The sequence below is a fragment of the Neolamprologus multifasciatus genome, chromosome 19 (genome assembly GCF_963576455.1).
Source record: "Neolamprologus multifasciatus chromosome 19, fNeoMul1.2, whole genome shotgun sequence".
NCBI lineage: Eukaryota > Metazoa > Chordata > Actinopteri > Cichliformes > Cichlidae > Neolamprologus > Neolamprologus multifasciatus.
In genome coordinates this window covers 14,588,874-14,609,031 of record NC_140457.1, presented here as the reverse complement: position 1 = coordinate 14,609,031, position 20,158 = coordinate 14,588,874, and the positions used below count along the sequence as shown (strand labels likewise).

Genomic DNA, 20,158 nt, shown 5'->3' with positions numbered 1-20,158 from the left:
ACCTACTAGACCCAATACAACTTTTGCTCTAAAGTCATTAAGAGTCCACTGAAGTCTGCCCTATTCTAAGCAGAGACTGTAGGACACTTTGTACTTTACAATTTCCCATGCAAGAAATCCTGAAGTGACCCTGAATGTGCCAGCATTAGATAAGCCGAGTTGCAGTGTGTTTACAGTCCTATCCCGACCCGTTAATGAGCTCAGCCCTGAGACCAATTTACTCACAAGGAGATATATCTGAATGCATTTTTAATAACCACCCACTGGTGATGAGAGAGGGAATGTGTGCGAGCGTAATGTGCTTTGGACTTGTGCTTGTTTGTTTGCTAGTGCGCTCACTCATTCACTCTCTCGCCCTGATCGCGTCCGGTCATTGTCTTCCATCTTGCCTGATTACACCTTCTCCACTTGCGTGCATCTGAGAATCTGCACAGAAACTTTCATTGCAAACACTTTAAGTCAAGATCTTGATAGTGTGAGCGAGGGAAAAGGAGGGAGGAGGAAAGGTTGAGGGAAGACAGAGAGAGAGTGGGAGAGAGAGAGGGGGGGGGGGGGGGGGGGGCTGTCTTTTTTCTGTCTCCAAGGGCGCTGCTTTTCCAAAAGTGCCTGGGGCTACACTCCAGCACCTCAGCTCCCCTAGGCCTTTCGACTGCCTCCTAATAGCCAACCCCCATCTGTGTCACATGGCCAGATGATGGGACACTCATCCCCCTGCTCTGCACTTTTTTTTTTCTTTCCTGATTTTTTTTTTCCAGAGTGCACATCCACACAGGTTAGAATGGCAGAGTTGCCAGGGAACAGTCAGAAGCCATTAGCGTTTGGGACAATTTGCCCTGCAGCGTTCCTTCTCTCGCTCATAAGAAAGGAGTGGGGGTGGATGCAAAGCACCAGCCCTCCTTTAGATGTAATGAGGTTGTGCAAGTTGGATCTTCTTTATTCTATTTCTACTCCTTTTTTTCTTGCGTCTTCTTGTTTCTCTTCTTTCTTTGCTCTTTCTTTTCATGTTCTGTCCACATTTGATTTTTCTTTATTCTTTATTTACTGTGTGCACATTTTCACATATTTGAAGTCATACAAAAGCTCTACACAGTTTGTATTTAAACTGCACACAGAATGAATGCTCGAATGCCACATGCCTGATCTGTGGACACATGTCAGCATCCGTGCACATGTAAGAGAGAGAGAGGAGCTGAAAAGCACCGGAGTCTGGTTTCATCCTTGCGGGCTAGGGCAGGAGGCAGCGAGCATGCTGGGTAATGAAGTGACAGGTCAGTCTGTAAATACGCACGGGTCGCTCTGGCCCTGGCCGGGGGGGAGGCTATCGCATTGCAGTGAAAATGGAAACGTCAATAAAATTAATCTGCCAGCCTTTTGGCCACTGTGTGGTTCTATTGGATGAGCCTGACTGCTCACAGCAGGAGAGGGATTTGGAGAGTAGCTCAAAAATCAACACAAAACCTAGCGGCATACAAACAAACAGCAAACTGTGTATCAACATTATTCAGTGAAGCTCAAAAGCAGTGAAACAAAAGGGAGTTGGTTAAAATTCACAGCTCACTAGTTGTGTTTTTATTGAAGTTTGGAAGCAAACTCAGGGAGTTAGACTTAGCTTCCGTCTGGGTCACATTTCTCAGGAAGCCCCTCACAGTCAGAGTAGGGCTATGGCCAGACCAAAGTTTATTGTTTTAAGCTTTCCTGAACAAGGATTCGTACTTAGTCTGGGATTTATGGCATTTGCCACTAATGAATGCCCATTCTACAATTACAACACCCCTAGCCTGTGTCCCCATTCCCATGTGTCCTTCAGAAGGACTGTTGCTTCTTTAACTTCACACAGGGAGCGCAAAGTCGGCACTTCTCTGTTTTCCTCTTTCGTGTGGCTCTCTACTAATGATCTGGAAGGAAAACACTGTGCAAGACAGAGAAGAAAAAGAGAGGCAAAAACAAGGGGAAGAAAAAAAACTGGGAAAAGTAGTTAGTACGGGCCCCCGCTGTCCTTGTATTCTTCATTTATTTTGCATTAGATTACGCTACTAGTCGGATCCTTTTTCTTTCCCCCTTTTTAATGTTATTAGTTCAAATATTTATGCGAGATTAAGGCTTGTATAGGTGGCTGTGATTGATGCCTCTCCAAAAACAGGAGGACATATGAGTCTGAATTTTGAGAATGTCAGGGTCCTTCTCTTCCTTAGTGGAGGAGTTTTTCAGATACATAATTTAGATGCCCTCAAGGAAGGCTTTCAAGGCATTTGTGCCCGGGGGCAAGAAAAAATAACTATGACTGTTAAAAGTAAATCATTTTTGCTAATGCACAATTAATGCCGAGGAAGACGAACAAGGAAAAGGCAAGGGACAAAGATGGAAACTTCAATTTAAAGGAGAAATCGTGCCCGGGTATGTGCACACTTCCCTTGTGAAATCAAACGCTGATGGACATTAATGCAGGCAAAGCCGCCGCTGGCCGGTCATGCTAATCTCGTGGCGGAAGCTTGGGGGTGGGGTTGTTCAGGGTTTCGGGAAGCCGATGAAGAGTCCATTATGTGCATCGAAGTGCAACAATGAACCACCCCAAATAACATTTACTTCCACGCACTTTAACTGGATGTCCTAAATTCATGAATTTCTGTGTGTTACAGTACATATCTGCATAACTCCATCCTGTCCCCTTTGGCCCTCATCAAAAGATGGGAAAAAATGCTCTACATTATGTCAAGCATGCAAATTTAATTGAATTAATGACATGAGTCCATGTCTCTTCTGTACTTGAAGGCTCTGTGTCCATTTTTTTTCCTTTCCATCTCCTCCTACTGTAAAAATGGAATGAGGAACCCAGTGTTTCAGCGTCCAACCATAACATTAGAGTCATTAACCCCTATTCCCCTCCCGTGCTCTGGGGTATAGAGCAGCTCTGCGAGGCTTCCATGTAAACCCCTCAGTCTCTGTACAGTCCCTTCGTCTAAGGCCATCTAAATCCCCCTACCTCCATATATTCACTACACAACACTGGCTTTGCTGTGGAAATTCTTTTGGCCTTAGTGCAGCACTTTCCAGTTCTTTCAAAGTTATCTGTGGTATTTGTCCCTTTATCCATCTTTCATGAGCCTTAAACTCAGCTTTGACTGTATACCTCTGTTCCATTTTTTTTTGCTATTGTATTCTGAGCCTGTGGTGTGATCGGGGATGTTATTTAACCCTGGGTTTGGTTTCCGTCCAGGAGATGGCTTAGACAACAGCGTTGCATCGCCTGGCACAGGGGATGACGATGATCCAGACAAGGATAAGAAGAGGCAGAAAAAGCGTGGCATTTTCCCTAAAGTGGCCACAAACATCATGAGGGCGTGGCTGTTCCAGCATCTCACGGTAAGCACAACCATTCTAATTTGGAGATATGTCTATATTATTTAAAAAAAACACAACAAACCAAATAAACAGTTAGAGACGCTCACATTCAAGACACATACTCACACGCACCTGTCACACAGTAGCTACTGAGGCAGTGGGGAGAGAGTGATGGTGCTGCTGCGGTGCTCACTTGTCAGCCACCTGTCAAAGGGACACAGTGACCAGGTCAATCTAATCAGTTTGGGCTGTTTACTCTGCTCAGCACACTTTCTGTAAAAAGAAAGAAAGAAAGAAAGAAAGAAAGAAAGAAAGAAAGAAAGAAAGAAAGAAAGAAAAGACCCAACAATCCAAGACATTTATTCTAGTACGAGATGCACTGCGGCGCTGGCCTGAACAAGTAGCATGATAAAAAAAACAACTGGGGAATAAAAGAGAACGACTGTGACTGTGTAGCTGTGTAAAGAAGTAGGATGTGGAATCGAAGGCCTCTTTACATAATCAGTCTTTCTGTGGAATAAGGGAACCTTAATCTACTTATCTCTCGATAAAATTGACATGTGTTAGTTTATTTCTTCTCCATGGCTCCATAGGAAAGTGTTTACCGTACAATTCTGGCAGAAATCTCTGACAATGACTGATCAGAGTCTTGGATCATATGTCTAAATGTCACAGTAATTTAAATGTAAACTGTAAAATCACAAACATTATTTTCCCGTGAGTATGTTTCTTAGTGAAACGGGGTGGTCCACATGTCCCCTCTCCCTTTCTAATGTCAGGACATTATCAGAACATCAGGCTGTATTGATTTTGCAACACAGGTCAGATTTCAGAAGGAGGTGGCCACGCCGGGACACATAAGCTGCTTGAGCTTGTGGTTCCCTGTTCCAGGGATGGATGGACAGTTTAGGGGGATGGGCAAAATAAAAAAAAGAAATGAGAGAGAGAATGTGAAAGTAAAGGAGCCTTAGTTTAGAGTCTTTTAGAACATCCGCACATTTAAGAGGGTCATGTGCCCTTTGTGCACTCTGTAGCCCCCACCACCACCACAGTGCCCACTCCCAGCTCAAAGCCCCGTACCCTGATTACCTAACCAAAAGCCCAAGTAATAAGCAGCCAGCAAATACAGCCTAATTGAAAGGGCTGTAAATCCATTACATATTGGTCAGGGATAATCAGGAGTGCTTTAATCACTTTTATCTATTCAGGAGCAGTGAAGCTGCAACAGCAAAGCCCTGAGCCTCGCAGGCCTTAGCGGCTCCACCACGCCAGTCTGCACGCTTATTATTCTCATCATTATCAAAATGACTTCACAGCTGTTCGCGGCTCCCATCGCTCTCTGACTGGAGACCTCTCACCAAATGCTACAGACCAGGCTTCAATCAGACATTAAACTTTTGAGTACCACTAACTGTTAGTTGAAAGAAAAATGTTCAAATACCGTTAAGATTACCTGTTTTTTTGTCATTAAAACACAACAAAATAACAAATTATATACATAGGCTTTATGGTAAGGCTAGAAATTTTCTGATGAAAGCCCCATACAGCTTCTGCACAGACCTTTTGGAAGAGCCCCTGCCAATTATCTTTAGAATTGTTTTAAATTTGAATTGAAATAGCGGTGAGCAAAGGAGGGGCACATTTTTTTTCAGAACGCTGGTTAATTCAGACCCTCTTTTTTCCCCTTTCCCTCTCACCCCTTTATCACAAACCCTGCTTGTAGATGTTATCCAATCTTTATTTGTTTCTTTTGTGCAAAGCCTTGGCCAGTCTTGTACAAATAATAATCCCTCCCTTTTAACCTGCCTTCATTTCTCTGCTGAGGAAGACGGCTAATTGAATTATCCCCCTTCTCTTCTCACCATCCACTTCTCCCACCCATAAACTCTCTCGCTCTTTTTCTCTTGCTCACACACACATACACACACACAAACACACACACTCACACCCATTAACCATTCTTCTTTCTTTTAATTTGTTAAGCAAATGTATTTGCCATAGCTGGATGCATTTGTGCAAGGGTGAATTCTTGGGGACTTTGGCCCCTGAATGGCCTATAGCGGCATTCTGCCATTCACGCATTCATTAACTGAGGGGTGAGGAGTGAAAGGAGCGGGCTTGTATTTTCTCAAACTGAGGGGCCAGCATGGAGCTCCTCTTCCATGAGCCGCAGGGGTCTCTCTACATATGTTCTCAACATCCAGCCATTGTCACATCTTCTGAAAAGCTCAAAAGGACAGGACCCCCTTCAAACACAAAAAAACAACACAGGCCAGTAGTAACAACTGTTGGCTTTTAGATTCAGTATAACAAAATTGCCCTTTGCCTCTCCCCTCCCACCCTCCCTTGCTTTACTCTGACCTCACACTCTCATGGGAGAACTCACAAGATTGTTTCCTTCATGACGGTCATATATAGCAAGTAACCTCACTTGAAGTCATATTTACCGCTAATCTCAGTATGCCAATTTCCCAGGCAAGGGGAAAGTACAGTTTTTGCACCATATTGATCTCAGAGACAGTTCTTCACAATTGCACAATCAGAGAAGGCGGCGATAACCCTGATCTCTTTTATGTCGAGGCCATATGCGTATTGACTGCAGAGCTGGCAACCTTAAATGCTCCATATGCAATTGGCAGAGTGTTGGACAGATCAGCTGGTGTTAGCTGGCAGAAGAGGGTCAGACTGTCTCTCCACTCCCTTCTTCTATCTTCCCTCCCACTCTTTTTCTCTAATACCCACCCTCCCTCACCATGAGGTTCTGGATGTCTTCCAGCCACATTAGGGGAAGGGAAATCCCAGACTGTTGGTATAAGCTTTTCAATACTACAGGGAGATTATGTTATCAGAAAGGTAAACTTCACTGTTAGGGGTAAAATGTTCTGCTGCACTTCAAAAGCATGGACCACAGAATTCAGGATAGGAAGAGAGAGTCAGATAAGTAGATAGAGAAACATTTCAGAAAACGTGTCAGATTTGTAAAATTGCAGTGATGGGAGTTTTTTCCTACCTTTGCAAAAGTAATGCCCTTCTGTGCTCAGCAAAAGCAAACTTTAAATTTTACAATTAGCCCCTTGGCGCCCCTGGTCTTCCTTCTTTCTCAACCCCTGCTAACCCCCCGCTAACCCTTACTAACCCCTGTAAAGACAAGGGTTGGCCTAGCAATGAAAACAGGAAGCACTCAGATGCAAAGATACCTCTCTGGGATCTGGCCTTGTCTTTTTGACTAGTGTAAAGTCTCCAACACCTATGAAAATAAATAAGGAACCTCAGGAGCAATCGGGGCCAAATTGAAAGTTTTCCTTAAGTGTGTGCACTCAAACAAGGGAGTGAGGGATCGTAGGAGAGAGGGAGAGCGGTCAGTCAGACGAGCAAGTAGGTAGCCAACTAGAGCATCAAGCGTCTCAAGTTCTGTGCTGGGCCACCCTTTGGCCTGGGTGTTTTGGGAAATGCTGTTAAGCTGCTAAGCCAGGTGTATTGGTCCCCTGGGCTCCTTGAAAGGGAAGTGATATATCCTTTAGTCATTTAGAGAGTCCTTGGACTGTGAAGTAGAACTAAATGTTCAGCTCTGAAATGTTTATGTATGGGTAGATGGCATTTAAATGTAGCTATTAGTATAATTGGCTTTTATCATCCTAAATGTAACACCAGTACGAGTATTGACTAATGAGCTATGTTTTGACTGAAAAGTGAAATGTACCTACGAGAACAGTAAAGATACCAGTGCAGATAATACAGGTGTTCACCAGAGCGAGGAGCGTCTTAGAGTTAAGAGCATTGTGCTGAAAACATCATTAGATACACTAGTGACAGTAGCTATCCCCCCTGCCCCACCCACACATACGCACACTCCCGATCCAAGCCCAACATAGCATTAGTCTCCATGGCGACAGGGTGTCATCGTCAGGTCGAGCCCTCCTATGGGAGCTGCTCTCTCTGCCACCCTTTATAGACGCACATAAAAGAGTCGGCTAGGGTCATTCACAAGACATGGACGCAGGCACGGCCAAACCTGGCAACGGATGTTTGTTCCATACGATAAACAAGTGTACAAGTCCATTCCTCAAAAGGAGAGGACATGTTGTTTGAGTAGACTAAACAGTCAGCCCTGTAGTATCCCCAGTTTTGTTTAAGCTCCTCTAGTCCTTCTAATCCTTGTGTGTTGTTCCAGTACAAGCAGCATTTAGCTGGTGCAGACACACATCTGCAAACAGTTTGAAATAGCCCTTCCTCCTTTTACATCGAACTGCCAAAAGCTATTTATTCCATATTTGTTGATGCCTACTTTTTCTTTCCCATATACATGGCACAGTACTTTTTTTTCAATAAACAAATAGTCGACTTACTTATAATTTCATTTAACTGAGCGGTTAGATAAAAAAAAAAAAAAAATGTGTTTGATAATCGATCAGACAAAAAGGTTTTACTTTGAAAATATTATTCAAAGTAACTTTAGCCTCTTTTTGTTGACTGCAAAACATAAAAATCTGTTTGCTTGTCCATCTCTCTAGGTTGTTGATAGTTTGGATGAACAAAGGAGAGGCAGGGGTTGGCTTTAGGGGTAAGAGCAGGGGGTGTAAGGAGGGGACTCCTAAGGGTCACAGAGGTGGACGCCTGGAGGAGGCCCACACACTAATCTGTCATGTGCTTGTTTGCCTCAGGAGCTCAAAAGTCAGTCCTTCAGTCACCCGTAGCAACCCGGGCGACAATTTGGTTCACTGCCACTGCCCGAATGTGTGATCATCAGTGGAAAACGCAGGAAAAAGAGTCATCACATGGTTACTTTTGTGACAAGACCCGCTGCTCCGTGTGTGTTTGCAAAACAGATGTTAGTGACAATATGACAGGATAGTTTGGTGATGTTTGGCACAGGGGTAATTGAAAGTCATTGATAATGAGTGTGGAAGAGACCTTTGGTGGGGGTGGGGGGTTCGAGGTTTGGTGCCTAGCTATTGTCTAGCCTCTGTGTTCTAATGCTGGCTGCTCAGCGACCCTGGAAAACAGACACAAGCCACCTCAGTCTGCCATCTGTTCTTCCCCAGCCAGTACACCACAGAGGGCCTAACGCAGCAGTGGCAGACCCTCACAGAGAAATGAGGCTTATTTTACTCAAGAATTTCAATCTGCAAAGAAGAAAACAGAATGAGTAAATGAGTAAAATAAATCAAGTTTTTGTTTTCATTGCAGAGCAACTATGGCATTGTTTTCAAATGCTAGTGTGTCACAGCTCTTATGACTGACAAAAGCTTTGTTTACAGTGCTTTGGCATAGATGGTAGGTGTTTCTAGAGATTTAGTGCTGTATTAGAATGTAATAAACCCTAATTCGTTTCATGCTCCAACATCAGACCTTTACACTTTGCCCTCTAATCCAGATCTGTCACAGTTCCACTTCAAAGCCAACTAACCCCACTTGGAATCTACTGACATATAAAGCGTGGCACATTAGCCTCGCGTTCACTATACGCTGAAAAAAATTGTTGGCATGTTTTTTTGTAGTTTTTTTTTTTTCTCCCTCTTAATCCCATACGCTTGCTTATCCTCAAAATGAGCATCATATTATATTGTGTATCTTTTAATGCTGGGATACCTGCACAAACACACCACTTCTCCTCCTCCGTGTTTCCTCTCATTTCCATCCCTTCCAGTTAATTTTCACTCCTGCTGCTTGCATCTTAATGCAGGTTGTTTAATGAAGTAGCAGAAATGAGTGCTTTCGCTGAGGGACTGTTTACGGTACATTCCCACTGCACGGAGGTGATTAAGTTGCGTGAAATTCCACGGTGTTTGCAAAAGAAAAAAGAGAGAGCAACCTACAAATTATCCTCCAGCAAAAATAAAATAATAATAGTAATAATAACACGTTTCACGAAAGGTGATATTATATGCATTTCTTTAAATAATGGCTTTAAATAAGGTGTCCCGGGCGAAGAGCTCCAGCACTGCATGACTTTGACTGGCCCCTGTGGAGGTGACTGCACATGCCCTGACCACAGCAGACTACAAACAGAACTCAGCCTGTCAAGGCCGCTCAGATTTATAAACTTACAGCTCACAACAGTTGAGAGACTTCCAAGAACACACGTGCAGAGAAAGGAGGTGCTTCTTTACGCCTGTGTGCTCCACTGAGAATTGACCCCAGTTCAGTAACGTTTCCCTGCCTTCAGCACTGCTGTCCATTGCTTATGTAGTAATAACACTGATCCAAGCTAGGACCTGGCTGAGCCAGCTCAGCGGGACATGGGACCGAATGACATCATATGCAGTGAGGGAGCCCAGCATCTGCGATAGTGAACATGCCCCTGGTTAAAAAACAGGGTTATTAAGATGGTCGGAGCTGATTGTGTAGGATTTTCCTCCCTTTGACACTTTTCGGGTTATCTTATTCAAAACAAAATATATAAGAGGATTTTGGTTTGACGTCTTAAAACTAGTTCCCTTAAATTACCCCTTACCCTTCCAGAATATCCACCCGGCAGGCTGGTCTCATTGCCCCCGTGGTTGATTGCAGGGTTGTGGCAAGAGCTGTTAGAGCAGTGGCGGCTGCTTGCTGGGGACCATGGAGGCCAATGAGATTCTGCTGCAGGCCTCCAAGCTGCCCCACTATTGCTTTGATATTCATCTCACACCAAGAGGAGAAAATGCAAAAGGGAAAAGGAGCAGCACAGGCATGTAAATGGCAAGCCAGGCTAAAAAATGGGAGGGAGGCAAGGAAAGAGAGATGGATGGAGGCACGGAGTATAAATCAAAAACAGACTATGTGTTTCACTGTTTGGTTTGTCATGGGAGCCTAGCTGCACCAAATCCCACTCCTGCCATTTTGTGTGATTTTTCTCCCCTCCCGTCCAACTCTTCTCAAATGCATGCTTTTGTTTTGCCCGGCTCTTAGTCCAGGGGTAGGCAGTGGGATTCCTGCACAGTGGGGTCCTTATAACTGGGAGCCATGCCTCTTGTTCTCACCTCTTCCCCCCACTTCCTCACCTTTTCATTTTCCCCCATTGATATCCTATCTCTATTCCCTCTCTGAACATATGGACTGTTTTGTTTTTTTTTAAGAGAGAGCTCAGTCCACATCAAAGACCCAGGCTGAGCAGGTCAATTTGTTGCTCCTTTCCCCGACTCTTCCCCCTCCACTAGCCACAGTAGACCTTCCCTGCACTGCAACCATTTACCCAGAATGCTTCATTGCTCAAGCATTTCTGCTCAGCGCTTATACTGAGCCATGTGTTGTGTCTGCTCTCCACACAGAGCAGATGTAGTTCACTCCAGAACTCTGGATTTCTCTGTAGCCAAGTCCCTCCAAGATCAGGCTGAGCAAATGAGCATGTGTGATAGATAACAGTCTCTCTATCAAAAGTAGGCTTTATCACACACTGATAAGAAAAAGCAGATGGATAGAGAAAGAAGGGAACCAATGAAAAATCACATAGGAAAAAAACCCCAAATATATAAATCCAAATCTAAGCAGAACAGGCCTTGGCTCCAGATGTGAATCTCTCTTAATATTGATCTTGGGGAAAGCCAGTCCCCTACATCCCCAGGGCTGCACCAACTGACACACAAAGCACCTCTCTAAAGCCAATAAACCCGCTTGTACAATTATTTAGATAAAGAGGGTAACAACAGGAGTATATGCCTCCCAAACCAGCACCTCCTCCTTGGCTCTCATGCTCCTTCTTCAACTCCTGCTCCTCCTTTTCCTCTTTCTTCTCCAGCAATAGGATGAAGAAATGTAAAAGAGTGCAAGTGTGTGTGTGTGGAGGGGGCAAATGTGTAATTAGCCACACATTTCTGAATCCTCCTTAATGTTCATTACTGAAACCAGGGGCAATTACAAGTTCAAAGAGGTTTAGGGCACCCGCAGCCTGCATAATCAGTCACAAATTAGGCACCGCTCATTTGTCATAGCACAGCATGCACACTTTTACATGCACACAGAAACACACATGCATGCATATTGTCAGAGTTGAGTCATAGATAGGCTGACAGGCATCAATTTCCACAGAGGCACAAATCTCAGCTACCCGAAGGCAGTAAGTTAGGCCGCCCAATCCTCTTATGCTCTGAAGCTTTGTTGTCTTTACACAACAGCAAACACCACTGACACCTTCACCCTAACTTGCTTTACGTTACACTGTATCCTGCTTGCAATCATCCTCTTATAAGCGTCCTGTTTACATCTACAATCCCTCCCACCACCTGTCCTATCTTGTCTCCCTTTTACAGCTTTTTTTTTTTTAAACGGCTGTTTTCGTCTGTGTCAGTCTCTACCCACCTGGCTGCGTCTCTGCAACACGTGACAGTGTGCGTTTCATGTCTGTCCCCGGAGGTGTATCTCAGTTACCTCTGGGGCTGGGTCACAATAGCTAATCCTGTCTTCAGGTGGCTGTTTAGCACACTGAGAGGAGAGCTCGCAGAACCGGAGGTGAGCTCCTGTTACAGGACTCCCTGACCAGGGGTCACCTCCAACACTGTCAGAATGCGCACTGATACATGCACAAACAGACATACACTCGTATACTGGCAGATGCATGCACACAGGCATGCTTACAATCTAGAATACACACACACATTGAGCCTGCTTATCTAGCCCAGGTGGTTCAGCCTTCATCTCCCCTCTTTCTTGTTCTTCTTTATCTTCCTACTGTAATACCATTCATCTAGTCTTTCCGTGACTTCTCTCATTCCCAGATCACTCTGAGTCTTGTTCACATTAGGATTCCCTGATATGATCTCCATGAAGACTTGCTCGAGTGGCCATGCGTTGCCTGTCCAGCCCGACAAGCTGCTCTCACACAGGGGCACAGTTAGGTCTCTAGTGAATTGAATGGAGTCCTATCATGTGTGGCTCTGCCTCAGCATAGTAGGAGAGAGAACTCATTTTTCACTGAGGGAATGACATCCATCTCAGCAGCCAAACGCTGGCTGTTTCATTAAGTAACCCATCCAGGCAGACAGATGTGTTCACCACACAGCCATGTTTGCCTATGCAAGAGCGTGTATTAACCCACAATCCTTTGGGGGAGATTAATAGGGTACCAGCCCCTTTCCATTGATTATCTCCATGCCATTTTCCCCTCCTTTTCTTGGCTAGATATTAAAAACTAATGAAGCCTATTGAAATCAGGAACCGCAAGTCTCTTCACGGATCATTTTAGGTTATTTGGACTCAAACAGAGAAGGATCTCTTTAAGGCACAGTTTGAGTCGAATTAAGAAAATAAATGTGGAGAGCAGTGTTGAAGAAACAAGAGGGAAAAAAGAGGGGAGAGTGTGACTGTAAAAAGATGTGTGTTTAAGAAACGACAACTCCACTCCGACACATGGAGCAGAGACATGGCAGATGTTTGCAATTCCAGAAGATAGCAAAGCATTCCTAGTGTTAGAGCCATGTCCTAATTGCCATAATGGAGGTGGTAAGCACTGACAGTAATGGAATCGTGGGGATCTATCCCCAGCAACCTGAATTAGGGGCTGCCTGGCAGATCCACTTCAAGATGGCCTGTGCTTTTATGTCGAGATGACTTGTTTTCACTGATCCCGTTCTCATCCTTGCCATGGTCTTAGAACTTGAGGTCTTTGGGTTGGGGGTTGGTAGAAGGTGGTGCAGAGATGAGGGGTGTGAAGTAGATCAGTATGAAAGATTGGGCCAGTGAGTGAGGAAAGAGTTAACAGCGTCTATGTGATGGGCTCACCTCTGCACCAGGCCTGTTGAAAGGCGGCGGGGTGCTGTCGGGGAAAATGACTTCCTGAGACATTACCATCAATCACCAGACAGGTCAGGCCCCCCAATCCCGCCATGAGGATGGAAGAGAGAAGAGGGGGATGGGGATGCAGGATTAGACTAGAGGGTACGAAAACAGGGAAGAAGACCGTTGAGGAACAGACTATTAACAATCTCTTCCTCTCGCTGTTGGACTGTTTTATATCCTTCTCTTCCTCTGCCTATCTGTCTCTTCATGTCTTTCTCTGTTTCTATTTTCCGGTCCTCCATAAAACGGCTACCCGGGCATTCAGGAATGGCCCCTGCTGGTCAGAGTCCTCTCCTCAGCTCAATTGCATCATTAATTATTCCACAGGCAGTGGGCTAGAAGCAAATCTAAAGAGAGGAAGAGAAATAGAGAGTGAGCAAGAGTTAGATGGGGAGATGGGGGACAGCTGTCTAACACCCCCAGTTGGTCTCGGTCTCACTCTCTGTCTCTCTCTTTCTCTTTCCGCAAGTGAAGGATGGGAGAGGGGAGGGGCTTGGGTTACCTCAGTGAGCGGTTGTGTTACATTCCTGAGAAGGGAGGTGGGGTTGGGAGGGAGGTTCAACGAGTTGTTGAAAAGAACACAGTCGCTTGTCAACAGCCTCAGAGCTGAGGAGCCATGATGCCTTGCATCAGGCCTGCAGGTCAGTGACCTTCTGCTGTGCCCAGATAGAGAGAGGTAGAGGAAAACAGTGAAAAGAAAAAAACAAAACAACCGCATGGATGGTATGTGTCACTGCTTGTCTGTGACAGAGGTCAGTGAAAAGTCTCAAAATTTCCTAAGCCTTCTCTTTGCATCCTCAGCCACATACCACTGTACGTGTGCAGTGCCTGAGTGCCTGCGGATTATCCTTCTTCAAAGTACTAATAGAATAGAAGGGAGAGAAGAGGCAGACGGAAAAGGAAAGAGAAAACGGCAAGCGCTGGCAGTCGTGCTAAAATGGCCCATTAGATTTAAGGAGTAAAAGTTCATCAGCTTTATTAATGGGAAGGTATATAAATGAAGTATGAATTACCTGACTTTTATGGAGTGGCGAGAGTGAAACTAGAGTGTCTTATGATATAATGTTTTAGTGAGCTGTTCTGAGCGCTCTGATGAGCAGGCTGCAGAGAGGAGGAGGGTGAGGAAAGAAAAAGTGGAGAGAGAGAGAGAGAAAGTGTGCTGGGGTCCCCTGAGTCCAGCGACTGGAAGGTTGCCTGATTGTTGCAAACATGTATAGCTGATCTGGTTAACTTGGAGACATGACCTATTCTATGGAAACATTTCCTGCACAAAAACCTTCAGTTAAACATGTCTGCATATGCACATGCACATTTCTAAACATGCATGCATGCAAACATGCAATAAATGCATAAGACATAAGCATAAGGACAAACACATATGCCAACACACACACAGACACACATGCTCCCCAGCATCCTGTAATAAGCAGTAAGCTGAGCTAGCTGATGGTCATCCTCCCATGGGGCTGCTGGGTGGCTGCCAACTTCCTGCCTGCTTTGTCAGTGGATAAAGCGCCTAACAAACGAGAGGGCTGTAGCTAGGCAGGCCAGCCAGGGCAAAGGTCACCTCGGCCTGCGGGCAGGATTGAGCCTAAGAGCACTACAAGCAGGGAGAAAATGGGATGGAAGAATGCACCTAAAGATTGGCTGCTATTGACCAGACTAAAAGCAACACAAGCCTCGCCTCTTCTCTTCTCTTCTCTTCTCTTTTCTTCTCTTCTCTTCTCTTCTCTTCTCTTCTCTTCTCTTCTCCTCTCCTCTCTTCTCCTCTCGGCAGCACTTCATAAAGGCATTTTAACTACTGTCACATGCCGACTCTCCTTTGAGAAACATTAAGAAAGTGAAAGATCCTGAGGGCATTTGTCAGTCCACACAGCCCCATGCAGCCAGCCGCCCCTGGGTGTTGAGCAATGACAGGAGATATCTCCTTGACTCATACACTCCTAGATGAAAGGGGAGCTCAGAAGACTTGCATTTCTGAAAGGCAAAAATTGTAGTCAGTAAAAGAGAACAGACACAACAGGTAGGGGCAAGGTGGTGACTGATCAGGGCTTGGCTGACTTTATTCCCTGGAAGTACTTGTGATCTCAGATGAATGCACCTATGCTTACTAGCGGCTATGTTCGTCCGGCTCACTGACGGATATGTGATCTGAAGTGTCTGCCTGCCATGGACCTTCTTTTACTGGCAGAGGGTAGAGACAAAGGGAGGCAGAGAAGGAAAAGAGATAAAATGTTTCTTTCCACCCCAGCTGTCCATTTGGAGGGGGAGAAAATTTGACATGGTTGACTTGAACACATTTAGCATCATTAGCAAACAGGAAGTGTCCCCCGCAGCTGTTTTTTGGTAGGGGAGGGGTTGTTCCTGACTGCAATGTAATGGACAAATGTTACCGACCGTGTTTGCCTTTGATTCTTGACCTGAAAACAAAAATTGACATTACAAATGTCCTATGATATCTTCCAAATTGGCTTGACATTCCACAGTGGGCCCTGGGGGTTTCTTGTTTGTCCTCTGTAAGTGGTTGTGCTCTCGTTGTTGTGTCCCGAGGCTTACTATTAGAACGCACTGGCCTTTCTCTTGAGAATGTGGAGTCTTAAAGAAACAGAGGGAGAGAGTAGAAAGAGAGAGGGATAGAGCTGAAGGAGGTGCTGGATGTGTATTTGAATACTTATTCTCATTAAGTTAATTCACAGTGAAAGGGAGATCCGTCAAGTGGAAACTCTCAGAAGCTTCTATTTGAAGAGCGAACACCCCCCCCCCCCTTTTTTTTTCTGTAGCTCAATCTGTCCATCTTACCAAATGAATCTGTTTCTATTTCAATTGAAGATCAGCCCCACTTTACTTTGACTTAGGAAGTTAAACAAAGTGTAAGGAACATAATAGAGTAAGAGGGTAAACTTAGAGCGACTCTGTATGTTAATATTAAGTACTTTTTCCAACAAGCTCTTAGTTGTAAGTGCTTTACTGTCTTGACACCAGCCCCTGTTTTCCTGACATTTCTATGGGATGGTTTCCAACACTCTGTATTCCTGTAGTATACATTCATCTCAAATGTACTTTGATACAATGTATTTTTAATTGATTACAAATTACTTTTTAAATCAGTTGCTCATAGCTTCTAAAAAAATGTAATGTTTCAGCCCAAGAAAACGGCTGCTTCCTTTGTAACATGTGCACACTGCGTGTTACTCTACCAGTGCCGATGTTTATTCAGAGATTCATGTTGCCATGACTTTGTGACTGGCAACAATAACGCGTGGTGCGAATATGGAGCTGTCTCATGCAGGCAAAGTGACTGGATCAACTGCTATGACCAACCCAGCAAACCTCTAATGATCTCTTCATAGGTTTGAAAAGTACCGTGCAAAGGCAAAACACCAGTCATTTCACAATTCTAACAAGCAACATCATAGCACAAAATGGAACAGGAGAGTCATTACCAAGAATTATTTTTTTAAAAATCCACCAAAGGTTGGAAAATGTATACCAATAAAGTTTTAATAGGAACAAATCCCTCTGTAGGATGATCCTTTGGCTCGGCTGTAGTCATTGCAAGAACATGTTTTAAAGATTTCTTGAGAGCAAGTAGTGAGCGTGGCTATGTGTTGACATCATGCAAGCTAGAAAGGAGAGCAGAACAGAGCTGGGTGCCCCTGAGCAGGCAGTTACCACAACAAAGCCAGCAGCCTGGACTGAAAAACCAGGCCAAATTCCTGCCCTCTAGGACCTGGCTTAAAGCTTGAGCGGAAACTTTGAAAAAGGGGGACGAGACGAGATGAGAGGAAAGGAGAAGCGATGAGGTGAACTAAAGAGGGTATGAGATGAGGGCAAAGGGGTTAGTGAGTATAGCAAGAGAAGTATTGCTGTTGGGACCTATAGAGTACAGTGGGAGAAGGAGAGATTGAAGGAAACAAGAGAGAGATAGAAAACCAGGGCCCACACTGCAAGGATGGAAGGATCGCGTTCCTCCTCTTGAAAGCACAGGGTCAGCCATGCGGTGAAAAAATAAGCCATGATCTCAATCTGACGATTAGACAGGCGCATTTCTGTGTTATGTCTCCGGGCCACAAGTGGACCGGGGTCTGCAACACAGCACACATGCAGTTTGTAGATATAACTGTTGGCAACGACTAATAGATTTGTGGTTGAGCTCAACAGAAACTCATTTGGGAGTTTCATTTTGATTTCTGTGTACATAATGAGCAGGGGGTTTTTTTAATTTATTTTTTAAAAACATTTTTATCTCCTCTATTGGATAAAATGATATCTTTCATTTCATTATGCATGATAGAATTTGGAGGTGTTACCCTAAAACATCGCGCTCTTTTTGTTGGTCGATCGCTAAGTCTGGAGGTGCATTGGGATTGTGTGGGAGTGATTGCTATTTAGCCTCATGGAGCTTGGTACAATCAGATGCCTATATCTTTCACATCCTCCAGGGTTATTTCCTCACCCTCTCTTCCATTCATTTCTCCCTCCTTCTGACTCCCCGCACCCGCTCTTACTCTTGCTGGAGCTTGGCAGGCAAACGGGGCAGTTATGCCGTAGAGCTTCTCTACAACCTTGCACTGTCTCCAGTGAACATAAATTAATGGTGTAGAGCAAACAGGCTGCTGGCAGAGGTCCAGGAGCTGGCTTCAGGAGCCCAGCCAGCGATTGTTGTGGGGGGCCATGGCAGCAACAGCAGTAGTAGTACTGATACACTGCCAACCAGCCAGCCAGTCAGAGAGGCAGACAGACAGACTGGGGGCCCTTTTGCTCTATAATAGATGCCGCAGGCCTCACCAGTCCACCTTGTATTTGCAGTCATCACTGTTTTACTGTCAGAGGGCAGTCCACTGAGAGCCCTTATACTTACTGTGGAAGCTTTGGAGTTTGCAGCGAGAGCAAGACAAGTGTAGTGGTATGTTCTGAATGCAGATCGTATGAGGTGTAGATATGGATGTACTTTTATTTGCTGTTATCAGAGGTTGGCATGCAGTGCGTGCGGTTTGTTGTTTGGCGTCATGTGAGTTCTGTTTATAAGCTGGCAGTATCCCTGTGTGTGTAGTCGAGTGAGAGCAAGAGCGAGAGAGAAAGGGAAACCAGCAGGGTTGAGTCACTGAGTCATGTGGCATTCTTGCCTGTTTTCAGACTGTTGTCAGGAAGCAGTGTAGTTCCCAGTGAAATAAAGCAAACACCCAAATAACCCTCAACTGCCTCCCACCTCCATTTCCCCCAAATCACACAAAGACAGGGAGAAAGAGAGAACAGAGTAGAGAAAGTTGGAGATGAGCTTGAACGTAGGGAAGGACAACAGCATTTTTTTAACTTTCAAAAGTCCCACATATGTATACCCAAGTTTGCCATTCTTACTTCAGAGTCCATTAAAAACATCACAGTTATTTAGAATCAGTTACATAAATAAAACTGATCTTTTAAATAGTAAAGCTGGATTATTTACCAATTGCAAATTTCTTGCAAATTTCTACTCACTGTTACCAAATTCAACCACAAATATTTTTTTTGCATTTATTCAGACAAATTTGAAAAGTTGATTTCTCAGAAATAGAACACACTTCTCTTTTTAATTGTCATGTGCCCGTCCATTTGATGTCTACAGATGGACGTAATTAACTGTATTTTTCAATATAAATCACAAAACCTGTCAGAAACCTACGACTAAAAAGCCAAACATTAGGTAGGCTGTGTGCATAGTAAACACTCGCGAGGATTCAAAAACTCCAACTGGATTTATTTGTCATATCTGTTTGATCTCTCAGTAATGCTGATATGCATTCAATCTCATTGTCATTTGTCAAAGAAGCCAATTGTAACATTATTAACAGCGCCAACTTGATATTTAAAATGTGCCAATCTTACCCCAGCTCAATGCCGAATCCATATTAAAATGTCATTCCTATATTTGATTGCGTTTATTTCTGACAGTGAATATTATTAACATCCTCCAGTCACTTTGATTAAAAACAAATATGATTCCAATCAGTGTGTGGAAGGCGTATATGAAAGGAAATATTGAGATGCAATATTTCCGTAAATTTAGATACAGAAGAGTCACAATAAAGTCCACCAGTGGCTCCAACACATGAAAAAGTTCTGTATCTGTGTAGCAAATGCTTTTTTTAAAATTAATTAAAGTTACCATGAAAATCAAAAAGAGGTTAAGCTAAATCACCCCATTGATCCCGAGTATATTCTTTGTGTTGTCATTGCACTGAGGGTAAACAGCCAATGGCCTTTGATTTCCTGTGAGTCATTAGCATGGAATTGGTTTGCAAGCCACTGTAACCTTGTGACCTGCCTCTATAACTCATGTCACACACTGATGATGTAATTCATCAATGGGGTCCAACTGCAGCTCATGCAAGGAGCTGCAGGTTCAGGGGGAAGAGTGGAAGCCGCAGAGCAGGAAAAGTGGTGGGGGTTGTACGGAACAGCCGGGATAATGACCGGGCCGCGGGATTTGATGATGGGTGCATATAGGTGTCAGGAGAGCACAAAAGTGATATATGACAAACTGGATGTTGGATGAGTAGATAGGTGTGCAAAAGGTGTGGTGTCAAGTTAAGACAGGTCCAGCAGTAGATGTGGTTATTGCATGCAATGAAATGGCAAGCTGCTAAGCTGGATTCAGGTGGGTGGTGGTGGTGGTGGGGGGGGGGTGAGGGTGGGGTGGGGTCAAGGACCGTACGCAGCAGATGCTAGAGCTACCTCAGCTTGTAATGTTCAGCAACCACAGGGGCCATTACATCCAGCACTATCAGAGAGCACAGAGCACATCAAACCCTGTAATTTAGCCAGCAGTCGGTCACACACACACACACACACACACACACACACACACACACACACACACACACACACACACACACACACACAGAAGTACAGGCACAGCACAATTCTTAGCAAAAGACAGAATGTGCTCCACCTGCGTATGCATCGGTGTTTGTGTTGATGTTTGTCTGAGTGGGTTTTTTTTTTAAGGTCAGACTGCAGGAGCTAGACAACATGTGCCCATCAGGATAATGTGCCCTGTTCCATTAACAGGTTTCAGAATAATTAACGG

At 44.5% G+C, this 20,158-nt stretch overlaps 1 protein-coding gene and 1 long non-coding RNA gene across 7 annotated transcripts in view; both read left to right on the top strand.

Moving 5' to 3' along the window:
- Nucleotides 1–20,158, top strand: part of meis2a (Meis homeobox 2a) — a 78,364-nt gene that overhangs the window by 30,684 nt on the left and 27,522 nt on the right. For 5 of the 6 annotated variants that reach the window (XM_085143434.1, XM_085143433.1, XM_085143436.1 and 2 more), the window contains exon 9: nt 3,215–3,360. In XM_085143434.1, the coding sequence (XP_084999560.1) occupies nt 3,215–3,360 (146 nt within the window). The remainder of the gene's footprint in view (nt 1–3,214; nt 3,361–20,158) is intronic. The other variant, XM_085143435.1, reaches the window with a different exon arrangement.
- Nucleotides 3,367–19,985, top strand: LOC146496217 (uncharacterized). Its single transcript, XR_014871193.1, has 2 exons — nt 3,367–3,614; nt 3,647–19,985. It is a non-coding gene; the product is annotated as an uncharacterized LOC146496217 (long non-coding RNA).